General features: G+C 52.7%; 1 protein-coding gene across 2 annotated transcripts; it reads left to right on the top strand.

Moving 5' to 3' along the window:
* Window positions 1–1,646: 1,646 nt before the first annotated feature.
* On the top strand, window positions 1,647–23,692 carry LOC125702204 (heparan sulfate glucosamine 3-O-sulfotransferase 3B1-like). 2 transcript variants are annotated; one of them, XM_048965159.1, is made up of 2 exons: window positions 1,647–2,149; window positions 22,791–23,692. In XM_048965159.1, the coding sequence occupies exons 1-2, from the start codon at window positions 1,734–1,736 to the stop codon at window positions 23,407–23,409; spliced, it is 1,035 nt and encodes a 344-aa protein (XP_048821116.1). In that variant the 5' UTR covers window positions 1,647–1,733; the 3' UTR covers window positions 23,410–23,692. The 2 variants fall into 2 exon arrangements, with proteins under 2 accessions (XP_048821116.1, XP_048821117.1); XM_048965160.1 differs by lacking the exon at window positions 1,647–2,149 and adding an exon at window positions 2,176–3,942 and having other exon boundaries at window positions 22,791–23,691.
* The last annotated feature ends 637 nt before the right edge of the window (window positions 23,693–24,329 follow it).

The following is a 24,329-nucleotide window of genomic DNA, read 5'->3' as shown; positions in this document are numbered from 1 at the left end:
CCCCAAATTAGGCTTCCCAGAGCCCACCCACGGCCTCGGGCACCTCCAGGGATGGGGCACCCACAGCTCTGGGCAGCAGTGCCAGGACCTCACCATCCTCTGAGTGAAGAATTTCCTCATCGCACTGCACCTCAGTTCCCTCTATCGATCGACAGGTACTTCCCAATGCTCTGGGGAGCAGCAGGCACTGACTGAGATGTCCACAGCACCACGACATCCCTGTGCCCAAGCCCTGTGGATGCAGCACCAAGGCAGCGTGGTGAACAGAGAGTGAGGAGCTCAAGATGTGGGGTTAGATGATGGTTGGACTTGACCTCAAGGATCTTTTCCAATCTAAATGACCCTGATTCTGTCCTTCTGTAATCCTATCATTCTGTGATGGTACAAATCCCACCCTGCCTGTGACCTGCAGGAGAACACGCTGCCTTCCTGCTGCATCCAGCAGGGCTGTGCCCCTCCATGGGACGGCTGCATCCTCAGCTAACAGAGACACTGTGGGAGCTGAGGGTAACGTGGGCTGACAGGTATAATCTGGAATTGCATTATCTTGTCTTACGACTCTTTTTTCTGTGTCTGTACAGCAGGGAGACCTCTGAACCGTCGTCTTTGCTCTAGCAATTAAGCTTACTATTTTGCCATTAAATCTGGTTTGGGGATAAGGGTGGGTCTGGTTCACATTCCTGAGTGAGAGCCCTGGGGGACGATGAAGCCACGGGGAGGGGAGTCGGGGGGGGATCCTCCCACACGTGAGCTTACAGCATCCCGAAAGCCCTCCGACTTCGGGCCTCATCCTGACCGGTGGTTGTACATCCCCAGAACAGCGGCTGGATTGGCGGCACTGAGGATCCCTGCAAATCCCACCCACTCCAACATAGCGGGGAAGCGAGGCCGTCCCCGTTTGTCCCCGCGCTGTCCCGGCTGACGATCGGCCGTTCTGCGCGCGTCCTCCGAGGCTTCTTTAATCGCTGCGTTCTCAGCACAGCCGGAGTGATGCGATATTTTGGGAGAGGTGTTTCAGATGACAGCACTCACGGCTGTGAAGCGTCGCTAAACGGCCTCGAGAGCCCCAGAGCCGGCAGTGCCGCGGTTCGGTTGGACACGCGGTTTGCACGGGGCGCTGCGTTGGTTCAGCCCCGCGGGGCTTCGCACGGAGCCGCCCCGCCTGTGCCCGCACTGTCCTGCCGCGGGACGAGCGGTCCAGGACCCCATTCCCGCGGTCGGGGCCGCCTGCTCCACCTCGGATCTCGCCCGTCTCGACAGCGTGCCGCCCTGTCGCGACACGGCCCGGTCCGCCGCACCGCGCGCCGCGAGGCTCGGGCCGCTCCCGGCCCTGCCGGGCGCTCAGCCAATCGGCGCCGCTCCTCACCGCCCACCTCGCCGGCGCTCCGCCCCCTCGGCCCACCCTCTCTCCTCATAGGCTGCGGTCGGGCTCATTATGCGGCGTGATGCGGCGCTGATTGGGTATCGGCGTTGCCCGTCGGCCGGCTTCGCTCTCCGCCCCCGCCGCTGCCTTTGCCTGCGCCGCCCGCGGCGGCGGCGGGGAGAGCGGCGCTGGGCGGGCAGCGGCCGGGGGCCGAGGGGCGGGCGGCGGCCGCGGGGCCGGGGCTCGGGGGAGCCCATGCGGCGCCGGGCGGCGGCGGCGGCGGCGGCGGCGTCCCCGTGCTGAGCCGGGCCGGGCGGTAGCCAGCCGGGCGGGCGGCCCCAGCCATGCAGCCCGGCGCGCCCGCGGGCACATGGGGCAGCGCTTGAACCGCTGCTTCGATGTGCCCGGCGCGCTCCCGCCGCCGCTGCTGCCGCTGAAGCGGAGGCTGCTGCTGCTCTCCATCATGCTCTTCCTCTGGCTCTACATGTTCTACTCGTGCGCCGGCTCCTGCGCGGCGCTGCCCGGGCTGGCGCCCCGCGGCTCTGCCCCGCCGGAGGAGAGCGGTCCCGGGGAACCGCGGGCAGCGCCCGCCGCGCTCAGCCCCATCTCCGCCTTCCTCAACGGCTCGGGCAGCAAGCGGCTGCCGCAGGCCATCATCATCGGCGTGAAGAAGGGCGGCACGCGGGCGCTGCTGGAGTTCCTGCGGGTGCACCCCGACGTGCGCGCCGTCGGCGCCGAGCCCCATTTCTTCGACCGCAACTACGAGCGGGGCCTCGCCTGGTACAGGTACGGGGCGGGGATGGGGGGAGCGGTTCCGGATACCCTTAAAAAAACGAAAAATGACCCCGAAACCCGATTAGTTCCTGTCAAGCCTCCGCGAGGAGTGCGCTGTCCGAGGCGGTGCGCGAGGCGGCCGGGCGGCTGCGGGCTTCGCGCTGAGCAAAGCGCACGTCATCTCGAAATAGAGTTAAATATTAATTTTTTCTTCCCCAGCTCTCTCTCCGTGCGGTGGTTTTTTAATCCCTTGCGCCGGAGCTCCGGCCGCGCTCGGACCGGGGCAGCGCTGCCGGGGCGGGGCGGTCCCCGTTCGCTGCGCTGCGTTGGCTTATTCCGAGATGAGAATTCGCTCTGGATCGCGGCTTTCAGCAGAAACCCCACAAAAAAAAAAAAATAATAATATATATGTGTACATATATATAAAAAGGAGGGAGCAGAGGAGAGGAAATAAAAGGGTTACATAGCGAGAAACACGCAAGGCGTTGATTAAAAGTTGAAAATTGGAGCAGAGTGGCGGCCGCACGGGCACCGCATCCCCCTGAGCCTGGAGCGCTCGGGGCCGATCCGTGCGGTACCAAAGCAGCCCGGGGCCGGCGGGTACAGCGGCGGAGTTAGGAGCTGTAACAGCCCTGCAGCCCGTCCTCCTACCCGGATCGCTGGATGGGATTTTGATGCCGCCATCCCGTCCCGAAGGGGATGCGGGATGGGATCGGGCGGTTTCGTGCAGTGGGTTTCTGAGGTTTGAGCGGAGGATGTGGCGTCCCACGGCCACGGGGTGAGACTGATATCCCATCAAATATTAACTTGGCGTTTGGGAAGGAGAACCTGCATATTGCAGAGCGGAGGAGCTGTCAGGATTTATTAGCAAGACGGCGTTGTAGGTGTTGAACTGTGTTTTTAATTAGGCGCCTAAATTAGACCATAAAATGGTTGATTAATCTTTTACAAGGAAGAGGTGGAAGGGGGGAGAAGGAGAGAATAAAGCTTATGATTGCACCAATCTGTTGTCCCAGCACGGGGGGTGGCAGTCGGTATCAAAGGGACGCACGGAGTTTTTAACATTTAGAGGAGCTGTCATCAAACTTGGGTTCAACTTCTCCCATGCTTTCTTCTTATCAGCTGCTCCATTTCCAGCCGAATGGGCCCTGCCCCTGTGAGCACACTGCTAGGGGGCTGAGCTGGGGTTTTTTGCTCTTTTAGCTGAGTTCTGGGAAGCTCTGGGTGGCTGTAGAGTCCCAAGGTGGCTCTTGGGAGACTATAACCCGAATGGGTTGAGGAGAAGGAATGCAAAATCGTGCTCAGTGCACTGAGGAGAATGGTAATATTTGCCCAAATAATGGCTGGGTGCTTTGCAAATTCTGCCTTATTTCTGAGTTGGGTTTGAATGAGATGCAGGAATTGGGCGGAATGAATTTTGGTGTTACAAATCAGATCCTGCATAACTGCAGACTGCCCTGAACCTCAATGCGTTTTGGTTTCTCAGCGCTCCACAGGAGCGTGCTTATTGCCACGAGCCCCACTGAGGCTTTTATTTATTATCTGAACATCAATAAGGAGAAGCGTTTCTGTTTGCTTGTTAACGGCCCCATAAAAGCAGATAAAACCCGCTGTAAAATATCTGCCTTGCTGAGCAGGGTGTGCCTCAGCTCTGCTGCTCGGGGGCTTTTGCACAGTTCTCCGTGGGGCCGTTCCGTGCCGCAGCGCCCATCGCCGCCACTTCAACCCATCGCCATTGGGACCATGGGGACACAACTCTTGGCTGCTGGAAGGAGATTTTATTCCCATGGATCTGAGCTGATCAGGTTGGATCTGGGAGTTTTGCTTTGGTTTGGTTGGGCTTTTTTTTCCTTTCCTTTCTTTTTCTTTTTTTTTTTTTTTTTTTTTTCAGTTTCTTCCTGCCGTGCAATGCCATCTTCCAATGGAAACTTTGTGCAGATTGATGAGAGGCAGAAGTCGTGGCAGTTTTGCTTGTTTTGCTTTGATGAGAGCTTAAATTTCGGGTGTATTTGTGATTAATTGTACCGATCTGAGTGCTGTGCCGTGCAGGAAGCACAGCGAGGAACTCAGGAAGGAGGGAGAGCAAACTTTTTCTTGCTCCATTTGTTACATGGAGGCATTTAAATGGAATAAAATACATTTCCCCTTACGCTTGCAGAAGGCAGAACAGCATCAAGTGGTGCCGAGCTGCTAAAAAGCAGAGGGAAGAGAAGGAAAAACTCACTAACAGTGAGATAGCTGGGAATCCAATGGAAACAACCCCGTGCGCGTGTTGTGGGGCTCTCCCCGGTAATGAAAGCAACATGTTAACCAGTCCCAGGGAAAATATCCACCATGACAGAGGAGAAATGGGATCCAGCCATGCTGAGAACTAATTGTGAGGAGCATGTGGAATTTGGGGGCGATAAATGAGTTTCCTCAGTCGGGCTGCACCGCGAGCAGCCTGCGGGGAGCTGCTGTGTGCATGTGGGGTGCTGCTCGTATGGGGATTGCTTCTTCCCTGGGATACAGGGAAAAATAATTCATATATTAATAAATTTTATATATATATAAATAATATATTTTAAAAAATATATATATATTTAGTTTCCTTTCAGGCAATAATGGTGTGTTTTTAACAGGGCGGGGACTTGAAACCCTTTGGTCCTGTAATTAATGTACGGTAAGGAAGCAAAGTCACACTTAGGATTACACATTTTTGGGCTGGTTTTTTGTTGTTTTTTCCCCTTTATTTCTCATGTTGAGCCCCGTGGGCTCAGCCCTGTGCCCTATGGGGCTGCACTGTGCACTCCTGGCCCCGCTGCCCATCGCTGGTCTATCTGCTGAGCACTCAGCCTTCACCAGGACCCCATGCCCTGGCTGTGGCTGCTCGAGGAGCCAGGCTGTGTTCTCTTTTTTCCCCCCTCCCCTTTGTGTTTTATGTAATATTTGGATTATTAGTTTTATTTCTCCAATTCATTCCCCCCCCCCCCCCCCCCCCGAATGATTCAGATCCATTTATGTGCAGTGCATTCCTAAACTCCAGGTCACCCCAGTAAGCAGCGGGGATGTTACTGCACAGGGTGCTGCTTTGTGGCGATTCTCGAATGATGGGAAAAATCCTCGTTTGGTGTTGTTTGCTGTTTTTGCCCTCCTTTTTGGCCCCCAGGGTGGGTGTGTGTGAGAAGCAGAGGAAAGGTAACACATCGGGTGGCTGTAGCCATGCTGAAACCAGGGTAAATCTGAGCGAGACGGAGTTTTAGCCTGCATTTGGCCATTGTAAAGCCTGAATTTATGGTGGCAGTGAGTGTAGCACCCTGATGCCTTCTGTCCCCCCAGCCAGGCACTTGCTAACAGCTCCCATCGCTCCTGGAGGCTTCTCATCGCTGGGGAGTTTGGGAATGGAGGCGATTCTCCCAGCAGCTTTGTGTGGAAGCCCCATAGCTGGGCGAAGAGCAGTTCCCCCAGTGCGATGCCGGGGCTGCGCTGCTGGCAGTGAGCAAATCCCAATGGGATGGTTGCATTCGCCAGGGTCGCTCTGCCAATCCTGCTGAGATTTTATTTGCTTTATGTTTTTTAAAAAAAAAAAAAGTTAAAAATATTAGATGCATCTGTTAATTGATCAATATTGTAATATACAATGTTTATATAGAGATATGTGATAAACAAATCTTGGCTCTGCGTTGCGCTGTGCTGGGGCGAGTGGGGGTTCCCAGTGCCCTGCCCATAGGCTTGGGGTCCTGTGTGCCCCTCCAACACCACCAGGCCAATTTCCTTAGCGAACGGCCCCGAATCGCGGGGCTGGGGCTGCTGGAATCAGTCAGCAAGGCCCTTGTGTTCGCATGGGATCATTCCTCCAGATCTGAGGAGGGTTGAGTTGTTCAAACAGATGGCAAAGATTATTCGTGTCGCCGGGGTTTCAGCGCTCTGCTGCGCTTCCAGCATGTTGCCCGATACGACGCACGTGACGAGGCCTTCCCAGCACGACGCTGGGGGGACGACATTGTCTGCAGTGATCGGGTTTCATGGCCTCACCTGTCGAGCTGCTGAGCTCCTCGGCGTTGGCCGTGCTTTGGGGGGGACGTGGCGGGCTGCTGCATGGATATGGCAGCGCCGTGTGCCACGAGCTGCGCCCAGGCATGGGAATGGTGGGAGGAAAGCCGTGGGCTGGGCTCTGGCTTAAGGATTTTGTGAATTTGTTGTGTATTTGAGCTCTGTGATCTCTTCCCCATACGTGGCTGGATGCAGTGGCTCTAAAACTTGCCTTCGTGGAGCTGTATTGTCTCACCATCAGGCCCCGCTTGCTGAACTGCTCTGTCTGCTCCAGCTCGGACTCGGTGTCATTAATCCATCCTAATTAAGCGATCTTTCAGCAGCAGCGCTCACCTCTTCTGGCCGGTGTGACCGTGGGTGAGCAGTGGGTCACAGGGCTAAGCAACGGGCTGCGCGGTGCGGGACAGCCAGCACGTGGCTCCAAGAACAACAAATCCCAGGGCTCGTTATTTCAGCGGTGTAATTAGGGGGTCAGGGGGCATCGACGCTACCTGTTGTCACCCTGCAGGGAGTGACTGGAGGGGACGCCTCCTCCTGGCTGTGAGTAAGTGCTGGGTTGGGACTTGCTGACTGTACCAGGCTTGCCCAATTTCAGGTCTTTCAGCAGCTGATGGGGAGTTTCTTAATTAGCTCATGAGCAAGGAACGCTGGGCGCTTCAGCGAGGAGCTCGGCCTGGTGGCTGTCAGCAGAGCCAGCTGGGTCAATGGCCCATTTCTTCACTTCGTTAACAGCAAGGAGGGGGCTGGGGGTGACGTGTCGGTTAGCAACCTGGGTTAATTTGAGGTCCTGGTGATGCTGTTGGACTTGGTGGTCCTGTGGGTCCCTCCCAACTTGGGATATTCTGAGGTTCTACAGAAGTGGTTGCGAGGTGCACAGAGCCACATTCAGAAGGGTCACCAAGGTCCCAGCAAAGGGTCCTCTGTGCTCCTCCTGCCTGGGACAGCAGGGACTGTGCAGGCGTGATGTACAGAAGGCCTTACAGTTCATTCATAAGTGCTACAGAAAGGAGATCAGTTCTTATCTCTTCTTCAGAGGGTTCCCTGTGGTGGCTTTTCTCTTTGCAATAGCTCTGAAGCTTCAAGAGTGGCTTTGAATGCAGTGTTCCCATGCTGGAGGAAGTGAGGGACCTCGGGAGGAGAGGAGCGGGCATGTGAGGGGCTGTTTGCAGGCTGCTGGCATCCCACATCAGTGTGCTGGCTCTGGAGATGTGTGTGCTCCTGCCTCAGGGGCTTGGTGTAAGAACCTGCTTTGGACTCGATGATTCCCTGTAGGTCCCTTCCAACCCCTGCGATTCTGTGATTCTGTATGGAGAGGCTGAGCATTGTGGTGATTGGGGGTTGTGATGCTGCTGGTGGGAACATCCGAGGAGAAGCCAGCCGTACAGAAGTGCATGCAGAAGACCTCACACTGACTTTGAGTAAATGAATAATTCACTTCTTTTTTTTTTTTTCCTTCTCCTGTTGGAATACATGAGTGTGACATGGCCCCTTGGCACGGTGGGTAGCAGGGAAGGTGAGAACTTAAAGAAAAATGCCACGTTCTGCTAAATTCTTTACATGTCCTTCCAGCTCCTTAGGAACACCCTGGAGCCAGCTGTGTTCAGTATCTGTCCCCACTGAGAGACACTGTGACTTAGGGCTGCCTTTGATTCTGTTACAGCAGCGGAACATCCAACCCTGAGCTCACCTGCAGCTCGAGGGCAGCAGTCCCACTCATGAGGCTGGTGCAGTGCCATCCTCAATATTACACTGCTCCTATTCAGAGCTTTGACCCAGCCAGCCCACTCTGTGCTGCTGCAGGGCCTTCCTGAAATCCACCAAGTGCCTCGTGTGTGAGAAAGGGAGAGATCTTGGAGCCTCCCCATCGAGTTGGCACAGCCAGTTCCCAGCAGTGTGAGCTGCTGGCAGACCTGCAGTCAGCTCTTCCAGCAGCAAATGGGGATTTTGTGTAGGTTTTTTATTTTATAGGCCTGCACAGAGCATTATAGGTGGATATGTATGTTACACATCCCTTGCTGAGTGTGAACGTGAGGCCAGATCCTGGGCTGCTGCGCAGCAGTCCTGTGGCACAGTGCAGCTGAAGTGGGAGCACTGATGCTGGTGCTCAGCATGCTTTGCTGCATGGGCAGGCTGCTCTGCACCAACTGGATATGGCCCCAAAACTTTGCTGCATTCAGTGCCCTCTGAACAAGCTCAGGTCCCTGGTGTGTGTTTGAGTGGTGGAGCTGTTAAACATTCCTCCTGAAGCATGCACATTGTCCTTTTGGGCAAAAGCCATTACTTTGATTAACTTCGATAAAGCAACTAGAAGAAAACAGTTGTGAACAACACTCTGTTCTAACACTGGAAGCTCCTCTGGGTATTGAATGCAAGCTTGTCTGAAAATCAGCAAGTGTGCTGCATGCTGGTGAGCTGTGGGTGGGGAGCAGCACCGTCACTGGGGAACCAACTGCAGCAGGATTGCAGGTTTTGTCCCATGTACCCCATGTGCAGGAGGCTGAGCACTCAGGGCTGAGACCTTCCGTCACTAGGGGGAGGAAAAAACCCCGATGCTTTATTCACCAAGTGCTCTGCTGCTTCATCAGGCTGTGAAATATTTGCTTAAAAACTGGCAAGGCCTGCAGCTCTGGCATGCCTGCTGCTTGGTTTGGTTGTTGTTTTTTTTTAAGCTGTGTTAGACTTGGAAGGAAGGCAGGAGGTGCAGGAGTCAACCGGGGGGAGGCAGCAGCTTCGTGAGCCCAGTGCACCAGGTAAGGGGTGTTGTGATGCCTGCAGTCTCTCACCCCCCTATGACCACCCACTGAACCTCTGCACACAGTGTGAGATGGGAGAGCACCCAGAGGTGCTCGGTGGGGTGATGAGGTTTGTGGGCATCTCCAAACATCCCCTTGCATCTGCCTTGGCTTCACTGCATCTCTGGGCAGTGAAGTTGCAAACAGAGCCATATGGGAGCTGAGCAGCCACAGGATCACTGCTCTTCGGGGAGCTGGATGGGGATCAGCAAATCCCTGCTGTCCTCCGTAGCGCTGTGCACTCAGCTTGCTGCAGCTTCACACAGAGCTCACAGCTTCTTTATAAAATTTCCCCTCTGAGCAGATCTGCTATCTAGCAAGCCCTGGGCTGTCTGCATGGTATTTTCAGAGGGAATAGCTAACAGGAGTTGTTGAGCAGCGAGCAAAGCCCTAGGAGCAGATACAGGCCTTGCCAAAGCAGAAGTGGAATAGCAGGTTAGTGTTTTGTGAGCTGAGAGGGGCCAGGAGCTGCTGTCTGCTCTAGAGTCTCTTAATTACAGTCTGGTAGGGAGGAGTGTCCTGATGCCTCACACACCACCATGCTGCACTGGGGCTGCTGGCTCCCCCCAGAGATGGCTTCAAGGTCACGCTGCTAAATGCAGTGTAATAATTAATTAAGCTATATATAAACAGCAAGCTCATGCACTCCTAAAGCAGATTAGGAGCACAGGAGTTTCCTCCCCATGGCCGTTTCCTCGCTGGGTTCCTCTGCAGTGAGCCATGTAGTTGTGCTCGGCCATCCAGCACAGGTCACCAGTAGTGCTGAGCAGCTGCAGGGCTGGGGCTGAGTTGGAGAATGGTGGGGGCAGACAAAAGCCTGCTCCCAGGCCTGCAAGGTCCCCTAGACCCCCATTAAACCCAGTCTTCTTGCTGTGGATGGAGAGAGGGGACACATGCAGCATCTCTGCCTTCTACATGGGTGCCCAGTACTGGAAGAGCTGTTGGGATTTCCCTTCAACAAGTGTTTCAAGGCTACTGTTGCTGTGAGGCTCAGCATGGCAGTAACAGAGCTGCAGAGTGCTTTCATTTGCCACCGTGATGATGAGGAGACTTTGGTGTGGGTCCACAAAAGGTTGGTTGGTGTGGAGGTGGGAAGCTGGAGGTGGAGGAATGAATTGTGCTGGGTTTTCTAGAAGGCCTAGAGCAACCTAATGTAATGAGGCATGAAATTAGAGCCCAACAAATGCTTGCTGTGTGACTCCTCTGGAGCTGTGATTCATACAGCATCAAAAAGATGCTTGTTCTTTTACTGTTTCGAGGTGTCTTTGGATAGATGTCCAAAATGGGTCGAATGTCTATGCAAACTCCAGAAGTAAGCATTTAGGGGTAAAGTTTAGTTTATATTCAGGTTATTCTTGATGTAGGTGCAGAAACCTTCCAGGAAAACTAAAAGCTGCATCTCTTCATCAAGTAGAAGTGATCTGCACTGTCAGATGCTGCTGGGAGGAGGAGCAGAGCAGCTTTCAGTACTTCCAGATCAGGAAGGGTTTTGAAGTCAGCGCACACCCAGGCTACAGAACCCATCAGCAACGTCCTTGGAAAATCCTAAGCAGACCCTAAGGTCACCTCCAGGAAGAGTGGAGCAGTGAGCATCATTGCTGCACGCTTGATGGTTTTCTTCTGCTGATCCTTCATGGCACATTCTGGTGTGTGACCAGGTGGGCCAGTGTGAAGCAGGGATTGGTGATGGGGAGAGCAGCCTGGGGCTGGTGGGCTCCGTGCAAGAGATTGGATCCGGGGCTCCGTGCAAGAGATTGCATCCAGGAGATCTGAGCTGCCCTCCTGCAGCCCTGTGGCTCTCTGATACAGAGCTGGCTTGTCTCGCTTTCCAAGAGCCAGGATGTGGCTACATCCAGGAGATGGAAGCAGAGAGAAAAAAGGCTTTGTGAGAGCTCACAAAGGAGCTCCGGGTTGCTTCAGTCCCAGTCAGAGGGGGCCGGCCGTCTCTTTGGGAACCCAAGGGTGTAGAGATCAAAGGTGCGGGTGAGTCAATTACAATTCACATTTGGTTCATCCATATGTTTGAGTATTTGAAAGGCTTCAATAGTAATCCATTTTATATCTCCTGTGCCCATTGATTTGTTAATCTGACACTCGGTTTCATCTGAATGACAATGGCTCTCATTCAGACTCTTCAGTGTTCAGGGAAAAGTCATTTCACTTGGGTTGTGCTCCATCTCTCAGCATACCAGCCCTCTGCCTTCCCTGTGTCAGGGACTGTCGAGCCGAGGCATGGAGCAGGTTCAGAAGGAGATCAGCTCTCATGCATTTCCTATGACCTGTCTGATAGGTAGATCTGCTCCCACTGGTTGGGTTTTGGCAAGTGTGACATCGCTCCACAAAGTCCCTTTGGGTTGGCACTGCAGCCATGGACCTGCCTTACAGCCATCGGGGTATGAAAAAAGACAACCCAAGCAGTCAGAAGCGAGCAGCCAGCATGAAGAGCCCTCCTAAACACAGCCCAAATGTGTAGGATTAGATCAAATCATTGGTATGGCAATGCACAGTGTCTAATTAAGTGAATGCCTTCTTAATTAGAAGTAGTGCTTTGCATCTGTTGTACTTGCAGCAGAGCATCTCCACCATCTGAGTCTGCTCTTTAAAGAGCTCTTGACTGCTTATGACCAGCCATGGTCCCACGTAATGACTGGGGCAGGAGGGGTGTCTGCAGACAGACCTGCTCCTTCTTGTTTCCCTAATTGCTGCCTGTCTCCCTCCTCCACTGGGAATCTCACTCCTTCCCAGGGCTGTCGGTGTTCCTTCTGCTGCACCCAGAGCTCTGCAGCATTGCTGGCACTCGCCTTGTGGCATGGTGGCACAGCCACCCCCAGCAGAACATCCTCAGTGGGCACCCTACTCTTTGGTCCTGGTGTTTAATTGCTTTTCTGGCCTCTGGAGTTTTCTGTGAGGGGTAAAAAGGGTGGGAAGAGGCTGGGGGAGAGGGGGAGGGCCATGCCAGCCTGACTGGAGATGCTGGGGGAGAAAATCCCATCCCGGACAAATGTGTTGTCACTCACTAACCTGATCTGTTTACAATGGGAAGCTTAATTTCCAATGCACCGCCTACACCTTTCTGGCTGTAATCACAAATCCATTAAGGAATGAGGTGAGACAGCAATCCCATTTGTGCTAAAATGCATTTAGGGATCAGTGCTGAGAGGATCACCGGTGTATTAACTCCTGGGCCTTTGTTCCAGTGGGTGGCAAACACAACTCGCCCCGAGGTGGGACAAGCTGGTGGCCGGATGGCCACTGGGTCAGGTCACGGCTGTGCCACCTGGCAGCTGCTGTCACCTTCTGTAGCGAGGAAATTTGTTCATCGCTGTGGTTCTTCTCACTGGGACAGTGACCTGTGATGGACAGAGGGCTGCCCTGTTGTGCTTAGGGCCATTATGGAGGCTGCACGGCGTTCCAAGTGGTTCTGCTGAGGGGGAACTGGGGCTGTGCAGCAGCTTCATGGCTGCACTCAGCCTCTGTTGGCAGCATCCATGCGCATGTGGCTGTTGGCAAACAAGGCAGAAGAAGGAATTGTACCTTTTTTGGGTGGGATGGTGGTGAAAATGGACGGCTGGTTGCTTTCTGAACTGTCCTTTCCAAGGCCTGTGCAGCTGGGGCAATACTGGTTGCTTGCCTTTTGCCTTTAGCATTCCCTTATCTGCAGAAGATGGATTCCCGGAGTAACTATTTAAGGATGTGCAGTCTTTTCTTGATGCGTGTGCATTTGTCTGCAGGCTTCCCTGTTGCCTGCCCTGGCCTTGCCATCCAAGCTGCTTCCTTTCTACGTTCTGTGGATGCACCAGGCTGCTCTGGAGGATACTCAGAGGCTCCAAGTGCTCACAGGAGATCCCTGCTGCATGGACAAGGCGGTCTTCCTGCTCCCCTCTCTGCTCTGCTGCCCACGGTGAGGAAGAGCAGCAGGACTGTCCCACAGCTGCCACCAGCACCAGTTCCTTTAGGCTCTCTTTGCACACCCTGTGTGCACGTCCCACCCCAAAGGTGCCTCGCAGGAGTGACAAACAGCAAAGCGTCCCTGCAGGCAGCACAGGGCTTTATCACCAAGCTTTTATTTAATAGCAGGGCTCTATGGGAGCAGTGTGTGTCTAGGTGCATGCAGAGCCCTCCCTGTGCAAACGGGAGGCTGCTCAGGGGTGTGGGACAAAAGGCAGCACTATCAGTGCAGCTTGTTACCTGCCTGTGCAGGCACACAGGTTGGGGGCTTTCATTTGTGTGCTCAGGGAAGGACACAAAAGAGCTCTCAGTGGGGCTGTGATTGATGAACAGGGCAGGAGGGGAGTGTGGGTCCCGCCTGTCTCTGGGTTGGTTTTGTTTGGTGGCTGTTGATTCGTGCTGTGTTTAGTGAAGGGCTGGCTCAATAGGTGGTGGGTTTTTCTTTTAGCTCTCCTCTAGCAACATTTGGAGCGGGTGAAATGTGGTGTCTGGTCTGCTCCAGGGAGAGGGAAAGCATGGGAAGGGGAAGGGATGTGGAAGCATTGGCTCGTCCCTGTGTTGTGGCTCATCCCTGGGATGAAGTGTGGTGTGTGAGCTTTGTGAGCCCCTGGTTTCAGTTCATCTCCCCAAAGTCCTGTCCTGGCTCGGAGCTTGTGAGGTGTTGCTGAGGTGTCCTGAAGTGGTGTCCTAAAGTGATGTGGGGATGATTGGAGTGGCTGTTGTCTCCTGCATAAGATACTGAAGATATGCCTGTTGGATCCAGCATGAGGTTTGCTCTGCTCGCTGGGCTCCCCACCCCTGGCATATGGCACACGGAGTCCCTGGAGAAGGGCTTTAGGAATGAGGCTAATGGGATAACCTCTTGTGGGCTTCCTGAGTTATAGAAATATGGCAGGGATAGGAAATATCTCCAGATGCAGTGCACAAGAAATCCAGAGCCCCACTGTGACAGCCTGAAGCTAACAGAGGCCCCAGCCTGGGGCAGGGTGCAGGGTCTGGCCCCATAGCACATCCTTTTGGGGCAGCCAGGAGGCTGCTCTGCTCTGCAGGGCTGATTGGTGGTTCTGTTCCTGCATTAGCCGTGGTGCTGCTGGGTTTGGGGTTCTTGAAAGACCTGGTGCTTCTAAGAAAACCATTGAAAGCCAACAAGCTGTATTCACCCGCATTCTCACGTCCATGGGCTCTAACCCTATGGGGGGTTGATCCCATCACTGCAAGGAAGCGCTTCTCTGAGAAGTAAGGAGAGATGTCCAAAGGACAGTGTCTGTGGTGTTTTAATGTCTTTGAGAGGATTAGTGCTGTTCCTACAAATTAGGAGAGGAAATAAGTGGGTGTGGGAGCACTTTGGGGCTATGGACTCTGTGCTGGGCTGGTGCATGTGCTGCTGGGAGCTGAGTGCCGCTGCTGCTGGGGACTGTTCCACAGTACTGGCATGTCTGAGGGGCAAAGGGATGTCAGCCATCAAACCCACAGCCTCTGCCACCCCACATCTTCTAGGGAAGTGCAGACAGTCTGAAATCATCTCCTGAAGCTGTGATTTCCCCCTGCAGGCTCCAAGGAAGGCTGCAGAAGAGCAGTGATTCCAGGCTGAGGAGCTCTTTTTGCACTCCTCCAGGTCAGCCTGCTTTTGGATGAGGACATCACTTTGGTTCTTGTAGCTGCTGGACCAGTCCCAGCTCAGCTGGTGACGGTTGAAGCATCCCATGGAGTGTGGGCCCTGTGCTGCTCAGTACAGGGTTTTTGAGAAGCAGCATCTCTGGCACAAGATGCATTACAGGGAAGAGAAGCGGCTGGTCCCTCTGTGGCAGTGAGAGCCACAAGTCAGGCAAAGGCAGCCAGGAGGACTGATCTTTCCCAAGGATTGAGTTATGAGTACTGGATCCCAGCAGATGCCTCGGATTCTTCTTTTTTCCACCTTTCTGGGCTGTTGTCTGCTTCTTTTACAGGGAGAAATGTTGCAACCACTTTGTGCTGAACTCTTGGGCACAGTGAAGGCAGTGCCGGCGTGTCGCAGCCCAGAGCCACTGCACGTGGGTGACAGCTGCTGGCAGAGGGATGGAGGTGACAGGGGTGCACAGGGATGAATCGCAGCTACACGTTTTGCTGGCGTGCACCAAGAGGCAGCAGCACGCAGGGGTGAAACACACAGCTTGGCAGATGCGACTGGCCCTGCGATCTGCTGGAAAAAAGCCTTTGGTTCTGCTTTGCCAGTTAGCTCAGGTGTGTTTAGGGTTAGTTTTCCCCCTTAAATCACAGAACTTCCCCTTCCTTGTCCTTCTTTGAAACAAAAACTTTTTTTTTTTTTTTTAATTTATTATTATTTTTCTTCTTGGAAGTGAAGACAGAGTAATCTCACATGACTCAAGCAGTGGGCAGTGCTGCTGTGTGATATTCTGAAGAAGTCACCCAGAAACAGCAATTAGCTTTTAATTGAAGTGCCGTGCCCGGCAGGAAGAGGAACTGGGGTTCTTTGTGCCCAGAGTGGCAGCGGGGGGACCTGGTGGCCCTGAATGGGACCAGGCTTGACCGGGAGGAGGAAGATGCTCATTTCAGCCCCACCCCCTTTCTGCACTCAAAAGCTGTTATTTTCAGAGCAAAGCGCTATTGAAGCGTAGGGACAATGGAGACCAAATCCTGCTGGGGGAAGGGAGGTGCTGGCAGTCGCATCTTTTGTTGCTTTTCCTTCTTTACTTGCCTATGGCCTTCCCACTCCAAGAAATCCACATAGATGCTCGCTAGATGATAATGCAATCACTTTCTTGGGACCTTGCTAATAGGATTATAATTATTACTGGAGATAAAGCGGAGTGAATGGAATATTTACCACTTCATCTCAAATTATTGTAAATCCCACCAAAGCAGCCCTTTGATATGTAAAGTGCTGGCCCCCCTCCCCTCAGCGAGATCATTATTTAGTGGAAGTTCCGAGCTTTTAAATATGATGGGGGACAGAAAGAGGCTTCGCTCTTTACATAAAGAGGGGACCGATATAATGAACTGGTGGAGCTGATGAATATCTTGGCTGGCTCCAGACAGCAAGGAGAGAAAGTTCTTGGTGAGTGTTTGTAAATGCGGCGCTGAGTTGGTGCAAAGCAAGGAGCCAGGGTGGGCTGTGCACATGGAATGTCTGTGTTGGTTTGGGAGGGACCTGGACAAAGTGTGGGGAGAGAGACCTGCTGAGATTTTCGCTTGCGGGACCCCCAGCCAACAAGCAGGGCTTTCTTTCATGCCTGTCTCCCAAGTTTTCATCCCCCTGAGCCCTTCCTCCCAACACTGGGCATCTGCCTTGGGGCAGGGAACTGCTCTACCAGGAGTCTGAGGCTCAGAGACCTACCTGGTGCCTTTGTGCCCATTGCTGAGGGTGGGCATATCCTTCTTAGCCTCACACAACCTTTGGAGGCACATTGGTCCCTATTGCTCTCTCCAGTGAAAGCACAAATCCAGTTCCAATGCAGACAGCACTGCCAATTTAGCATCGCTGCTGCTAGAAGTTATTCCCTCCCTGTAGGCTACAACTCTGTGATGCGCCATGTATTGCACTGTCCCCTCCTGTTGTGCTGTGTCTGCATGCAGTATAAGGACTGGTGCCCCATGTCCCTGCTCACAGCCCCAACATGATGGGCTTTGCATCTGCATCAAAAGAGTTGAGATCAGACTTCATGGCTGGAGCCTGTTCCCATCTGGTGGTGGACACCTGGGTCTGCAGACATCATCAAAGCCCACAGGAGGAGTGGCTTCTTGATGGGAAGCCTTCACGCTGTTACCTTCCTCTCCCTCTCCTAATCCCCAGACTCCCCAACAGGTGAAGGGACCTGGCAGATTTGGGGGCAGGGAGCAAGGAGGGTGAGAAAAACATGACTTTCATGCCCACAGATTATTTTCCCCTTCTCCCTTCTCCTTTATCTCCCCTTTCTCACCCCCCAAATTCATTAATTCCCATCATCTGGTTTGTGTAAATGTCGTGGCGAGTGTTTGATGGAGCTGGATAGGGTTACACCCGTTTCAAAAAGGCTGGGGCTGCTTCACAGCCGTTCTCTTTTATTGTTGTACAGTTTTCCAACCCAAACAACGGGCTCCTGCTTGAGACAAAAGCACACATGTTGCTCTTATAGGGCTGATAATAAAAAGAGGAGAGGCTGAGTGCTACTGCACAGGTCCTCAGTGCAACGGTGGGAGGAAAGGGCAACCCAAGGCAGGAAAATTTTGCAAAGACATTTTCAAGTGTATCAAATAATAAAGCAGCAAGTGGAAGGATTTTTTTGTTGTGTCTCCTCTTCTCCTTCCTCTCCATTTTCTTTCCCTCTCCTCAGCTGCCAATAGTGAGCAAAGTGGGAGCCACATTGGTGGTGCCAAAGCCAGTGGACCTTGGTACTGATCTGTCGTGTAGTTAAAGCTCTGTTATTCTCACGTTCTTTCCTTGCTTGCTGGCCAGGTTCTTGCTTTAAAGTAATATTTCTGTGACTTGATGATTTTATGGTCAGCCTTTGGGGGAAAGCAGCCATTAAATCCTCGCAGTCCTGTGGGGTGACTCAGCCGTGCTGTTTGTCCCTGTGGCTCTAACTGTGTTATATTCCAATCTTCTGCAAAACTCATCCTGGACTTTCAAGGTTCTCCTAATAGCACAGTCTGTTTTGGCTTTTGCTGTCTTGTAAGAAATATAAGGGGTTTTTGCTTGCTAGTGATAACAGAGATAAAGGCATGTAATTTAAGCTCCATAAAGCCACTTAAAGCCAATGGTAAATACCAGTGAATGGGGTCTGTGTGCTGCCATACTTTGTGTTGGAGCCTTGAAAGTTCTCTTGCACTGCATCCCAGTGGAACTGGGACAGGGTTGGTTCTCCAACTGATGAGCAGTGGTTAAAGGCATGGGATCAGGATGGGTCCATTGTGGTGGCCTTTGGCCTTGTGCTGCAATGCTGGTGATGCTCTGGGTTTTTGCTTCCCAGACCTTTGCTCATTCCCTGGTGCTGGTATAGGGCTAAAAGCCTCCTACTGGGCTGGGAGAATGTGTCTGCTTTTTCCATTTCTGGTCTATCAGATCCATGTGGTCTGTCAGACTGCCTCACTGTTGTGAGGTTTTGGGGGACGTTCCCCAGAAACTGTCATGTTTCCAAATTTTGGTTGTCTTGAAACATAGTCAGGAATTTGGGTACAAAGTGGCCAGGAATAGGTTGGATGCTTTACATGCCCACTGCTGTGTGGCCAAGCAAATGGTTCTGGATTACAGGGCTGAGTTTGATGTGAGCATGGCTGGTATCCGAAATAGTTTGACTTGCTCTTCTCCCCTTCTTTCCCTATTTTTCTTACTTCTAGGGCAAGCTCTGGGGAAAGTCTAGAAATCCTGCACAAAAAATCCATTCTCATCATATCTGCCTCGGGGTCTGTGTGAACGCTGCTCAGTCTGCCCCACAGCCTGCAGTCATCTTGGTGGCATCCGGAAATGTTGGTGTTTTATCTCAAACGTAATGACACTTCTCTTCTTTTTGGAGCTGCCTACACAGACACAGCCCTCTCCTTTTTGGAGGGAAGTTTTGTTGTCCTTGCAGAGGGAAACTGAGACAGCTTAGGTGTCTGGAGGGGGTTGAGCTGAAGGACTGGGCTGGAGGTGGGGGCTTTGAGACTGGAACGAGCCATTGCTGCAGCCATGCAGTGGTGGTGGCAGAAGTGACTCACTGCAGCGCAGCAGGTATAGGGACCACTCGTCCCTCCCTGTCACAGGATTCCCAGCTGGGTGATGCTACCAGCCCTGCTAGGCTCCAGCACATCCCTCACAGCAATGCTCCTCTCCCTCCCCAGGAAGCTGCAGTCTGTCCTGCATGCCATTCTGTGCTACCTGCCACCGACACTGCAGCCACAGGACACAGAGGTCCCTGCAGCCCCCAGCCCCTCCTGGAGAAGTGGCAGCAGATTAGCTTGGACCCCCCCTGCGCAGACAAAAGCTGCCACAAAGGGCATTAGCCTTCAGGATTGGATTACCGTGGGGCCACCTGTCATTCCCACTTTGTAAATTTATGTCTCTCTGAGTCTAGTTTTCACATTAGAGAAGTTTGTACTTAAAAAGCAAAATAAAATCCCCCCTGCCCCCCCTCCTCCCATGTCTCCCCTGGCAGCAGCCTGGTGGGGTTATTTTAGCATCCCATCTAATTGTGGAGTTCAGAGCTGAGCAGGGCTGGGAATTAGGGCTGTTTGAACGAGGAGGGCCTTTATTACATTAGTCTAAGTGGTTAATAGGTAAAGTAGGCCAATCCATCTTTAGACTAAGCCTATCACTTCGCCTACGGAGGATGCAAGCCTTCACCGAGGAAATATTCATTAGAGGAAAAGCTTTTCCTCTGTCTCTCTTGACATGTTCGGAGCGAGGGGCTTTGCTCTTTGCCTGCAGGAAATTCATGACTGTGATCCCACTGTATCTCCATCATCTCATGGGATCTGCAGGTCCTCCAGGTGCTGGCTGCCCAAATCAGGGATGCAGGAATTTGCTGGCAATGTTATCCTCACTTTCCTTTTCTGTGCTCACGAAGCAGAATCCTTGTCTCTTCCCTAGTGGGGATGAAGGGGAAGGGTTCAAAGGTAGGACTGCAGCACTGGGACTCTCTGCTGTGGGATGTTCTCAAGGCAAAAAGGGTTTCAAAGGCTCAGGCAGTCCACAGTCAATATAAAATGGGATGATTTGAGTGCACACACTGGCTCCAGAGGTCTTTGATTCCAGGTTGCCAGAAGGCAGGAGGATAACAAGACGGGAAGACTGCTTGCCAAGCTTTTCATACCATCTTTATTTCCCACCCTGCTATCCATTGCAGCCCTCTGCACTGTCTCCATCCAGCCCTGTCCCGACTGGTGCAGCAGCTTTTGTCTGTGCTCAGATCTCTTTCCCACGGCCTGCCCTCAGCTTTATCATCTCCCTTCCCCGTAAGGTAGTGGTGGTGGCTGCACCTCTGCCATCACTGCCTTGCACAGGGAAGCTGCCCATGTCTGTATCTCCCAGATGGGCCATATCCCACCAGCACACCATGGCTGCAGCTCTTCCAGCCATGATAGCTCCTTCCCTCGCCCTCTACCATTCAGGCAGCCATCGCTGTCTGGGAGCCTCGGGAGCAGATATTCAGAGTTGGAATCTGGTCCTGCTTCCATTGATGTACACATCTGGTGTGTTGTGTTGGAGCCACAGTGCTACACCCGGGCCAGTTTGCCCTTCTCCAGGTGTGGTTTGAATGGGAATAAACCCTCCTCAATGATTCTTCCACCTGTGTGAGTTCACAGCAGCAAACATACCAGTTCCTCCTGTCCCCAAGGCCGTGTCTCTGGCTGCCGTCATGATGGGTGATGCCTGTGTGGGAGGTTATGGAAGCCATGGAAAAGCTGCTTGCTACAGACAGGCATGTGCAATGAAACACTGCTTTCCTGGATGTGGTGCTGTCAGAGGTTCAAACCACATCCATGGGCCATGATATTTGACTTCTGCTGTTCTCCAGTTTCTGTGCAGCCACTTTTCAGTTGGGCCAGCTGTTGGAAACAAGATGTGCTGCATGTCCTCAGGCACAAACCAGGGGTGGGCTCAGGTGCTGCTGGCCCTATGGGTGCCTCTCGTGCTCTTCCACTTCTGCAGTGCACTCCTCTGAATTCATGGAAATGCTCATTAAGAGTTTCCCAACCCAATCACCTGACTCAGCAACTCTGCCCCCAGCAATTTCCTCCTCTTCCACAGGGCAGAGCCCTGCCTAAGGCCTCTCTTGTGCAAGGAGGAAAAAATAAGTCTTGCATCATTACTAGGAGCACAGTAAACACTGATTGCAGCAGCCCTGCAGGAGAAGTTGACCTTGATGTCCAGGGCCTCAATGCAGAGTGACCTGCTGGACTCACTGCCTTCAGTTGGACCTAGGCCCATCATGGAGAGCAGTCTCCGCTCTTGGCAGGTCTCCGACTATTGGAGGCTTCGTGAATTGAAACCTTAGATCAATTGGTGGCCATCAATTGGTGTAGAGCTCAGATGTAACGTGGCCATAAAAAAGAGACCCCACTTAATGAGTAGTCTGTCGAAATCCACATCAGCCCACGTTAGATTTAGGAGTCCCTCCCTGAGCGTCACTGACTCGCGCTGTTCTCCGAAGGCGTTACCGGTTTGTGGAGTGAGCCAGAAAGGCACAGGGTTAGTCAGAGCTGTGTTTTGATTCTGTTTGTCTGCACATGACAGCTCCTGACTTGCAGCAGCATTCATATCCCAGGTGCCCATAGGCTGGGGCGACTTTGGTCTGCAAGAGAAACTCCATTTGTGTGATGCTGAGAAGGCAGCCCTAGGGTTTGCCATCACTGTTGGCTGGAGGTTGCCCCAGCATGTTTGCCCCTTTGTCCCAGGTCCACTGACTGCCCTACTGACCCAAGTGGGTCTAGACTAGATGATCTTAGAGGTCTTTTCCAGCCTTACTGATTCTATGATTCTATGAACAGTGCAGTGCAGAGCCCACAGGTGTGGGCATTGCGTGTCCCTTGGCAGTAAACACATTGCATAAACTTAATGCCAGAAGGTGAAATAGAATACTGTGTACAATCTACATCAAACAGCAGTTACCTAAACAGCTACTGACCAAATTCCATGGCCATGCAGCAATTTGTTGTTCTGTCAGCCCACTCATTATGGATTTTCCTGCTATTTACCCCCAGATGGGTCATTTTTCCCTTTGCCTTCTTACTCAGGGAAACCACTGGCATTAGCACGAGTTATCAGCAGCATTGGGAATCTTGAGGGCTCACAGTGATCTTTGCTGTAGAGGCATAAAGCAATGTGGGAGGGGAACAAGCAGCCTCTGTGTGCAGTGCAGTGCAGTACAGCTGGGGTAAGGCTGCTTGAGGCTTGCAGATCACACGCTCACCAGTCATTTCTCTGTGATGGTGGATGCTTTGAAAACTTAATCAAGTTTTATAGCTTTAATTTTGTGACAGACTCCCCTCTTGCTGTCTTTAACTGTCTCTCAGCCCAGAGTAAATGAGTCCCATGGGGTTGTGAAGCGAAAGCATTGGCAAAGGGTCTGAAATATTTAGGCTTGCCTAGTGAATGTTAGGAAAAAATGTCTTTTCTTGCTTTGAGCTATTTCAGTAATTTTAGAAAGTTATCCAGTTTTTATCAGCGTTGTTAATTAGAAATGACCAGGGAAATAGAGAAGAATTCAAGGATTTGTGTATTGTGAGGGTGTGCAAGCTTAGGTTGTGTTCTCCTGGTTGCATCCTGTATCCCAACTGGTTGTAGCCCATGTGGCGCTAGAGGAGACAGGCTGTCCTTGCTGGATACTGGCTGGAATGTGCTGGAGATGCCTCCAGCAGCTCCTTCTGGTGCTTGACAGGGAAATACCCTGCTGAGGACCCAGTTGTTGGGTGACCAGCTAGGCAGATGCTGTGGGCAAATAGCTCTTTTTTGCCTAAACTGAGAGAAATGTAACACTGGAGATGCTAACGGAAAGCAGAGTGGGCATGCTCTGGTGAGCTCCTGGCTTTCAGTAGACCTTCCTCTTGTTACCTTTGGGAAAATGAGCTGTGGGCTGGGCATGGAGGCAGTCTGGTGCTGACATGAGCCATGCACAGTGCTGCTGTGGACTCATCCTGACCATGTGGTGTGGTGTGCGCAGCCACACTGCAGGTGTGGAGTTACAGCCTGGCTCCCCCACCCCTGGAGAAGTGGGACATTGCTCAGCTGGGTTTCTAATACAGTGCTGTTTAACAATACCCATAGCCCCAAGATCATTGGAAAATGGATTTATCCATGTGAGCTAAATGGCCCATACAAGCATGTTAAGGAAGAAAATTCTTGTGTATGTATGTGTACCTGTATTTATATATACGTGTGTATTTTGCTGTTACCTGCTGTTGTAACCTGCACGTTTTGCTGGCAGGGACCTCATGCCCAGGACCCTGGAGGGGCAGATCACCATGGAGAAGACCCCCAGCTACTTCGTCACCAAGGAGGCCCCGGCGCGCATCTCCTCCATGGCCAAGGGCACGAAGCTGATCGTGGTGGTGCGGGACCCCGTGACCAGAGCCATCTCGGACTACACGCAGACGCTCTCCAAGAAGCCCGACATCCCCACCTTTGAGAGCCTGACCTTCAAAAACAGGACTACGGGCCTGATCGACACCTCGTGGAGCGCCATCCAGATCGGCATCTACGCCAAGCACCTGGAGAACTGGCTGCTCTACTTCCCCATCGGGCAGATCCTCTTCGTCAGCGGGGAGAGGCTCATCAGCGACCCCGCGGGGGAGCTGGGCAGGGTCCAGGACTTTCTGGGCCTCAAGAGGATCATCACCGACAAACACTTCTACTTCAACAAAACCAAGGGCTTCCCCTGCCTGAAGAAGGCGGAGGGCAGCAGCAAACCCCACTGCCTGGGGAAAACGAAAGGCAGGACCCACCCCGACATCGACCAGGAGGTGGTGCAGAGGCTGCGGGACTTCTACCGGCCCTTCAACATGAAGTTCTACCAGATGACGGGGCAGGACTTCGGCTGGGACTGAGGCTGGCGTGGGAAAGTCCCCTGTAATTACTTGCCCATCACAGTTTGCGTATATAAAGAGATATATATGTATGTAAAATGTACAGAAATCTATTTTATAATAATTTATTTTTAATTCCTAAGCAATTAATTCACTAAGCTGCCTAACCGCACTGGCTAGAACGGTAGCCTGTAACCTGTTTAACATTCCACCGTGTTTAATTCTAATATGTCTCTTCTTTTTTTTTTTTCCTTCTTTTTTTTTTTTTTTTTTTGGTTTGGTTTGTAACTGACGGTGCTTCCATTTTTCCTAAAGAAGATTTGTATTTAAAAATAAAAAAAGCAAAAAAAAAACAAAAACAAAAACAACATAAAAAAGGGATGGGTGGGAAGGGAGGGAGGGGAAAGCACAAATTTATTTTTGTTACGGGTATCTGGCCTTTATAAACACTTGCTTTCCCTATTCCGGTGTCCCGGTCTCTGCTCCCTCGTCCCAGGGGTTCTGTGGGGCGGGTGGGTGCAGAGCTGGTGGGTCAGAGCGTGGGGAATCCAAGCCATAGAGCCCCTGCCTGGTGTCCCGTGCTCCTTTCCTCGTGGGGATGCTGCAGAGCCTGCGGCGCAGGCAGAGTGGACTCTTGAGCCTGCTGCTCCTTGCCCTGTGTCGAGGAGGCTCTTTCCCACAGTCCCTCTATGCATTTTAAATCTTGACTGCAGGACAAATGTGAAAATGCATGTATATGTGAGTGCGATGCACTCTGTGCTGCTCGGAAGCCACATGTGGTGCCTGCCCCACGGGGGGAGATGCCAGAGATACCCGCAGAGCCACCTGAGCCCCCAAGTCTGAGCCTAGCACTGTGCCCTCGGTGCCCCCCAGGGCACTGCCCCTGCTGGGAAACAACAGCTGGCCCTCTTTACTCCTGCTGTATTTTGGTTGAATACATT

Source organism: Lagopus muta, chromosome 18 (assembly GCF_023343835.1).
Source record: "Lagopus muta isolate bLagMut1 chromosome 18, bLagMut1 primary, whole genome shotgun sequence".
NCBI lineage: Eukaryota > Metazoa > Chordata > Aves > Galliformes > Phasianidae > Lagopus > Lagopus muta.
This window is presented reverse-complemented; position numbering and strand designations above follow the sequence as displayed.

Bases quoted from the DNA above. Each gene is read 5' to 3' on its own strand.
- LOC125702204 (XM_048965159.1), top strand. From the start codon at position 1,734: ATGGGGCAGCGCTTGAACCGCTGCTTCGATGTGCCCGGCGCGCTCCCG. The intron at 2,150-22,790 runs GTACGGGGCGGG...TTTTGCTGGCAG, and splicing joins CGGGGCCTCGCCTGGTACAG to GGACCTCATGCCCAGGACCC.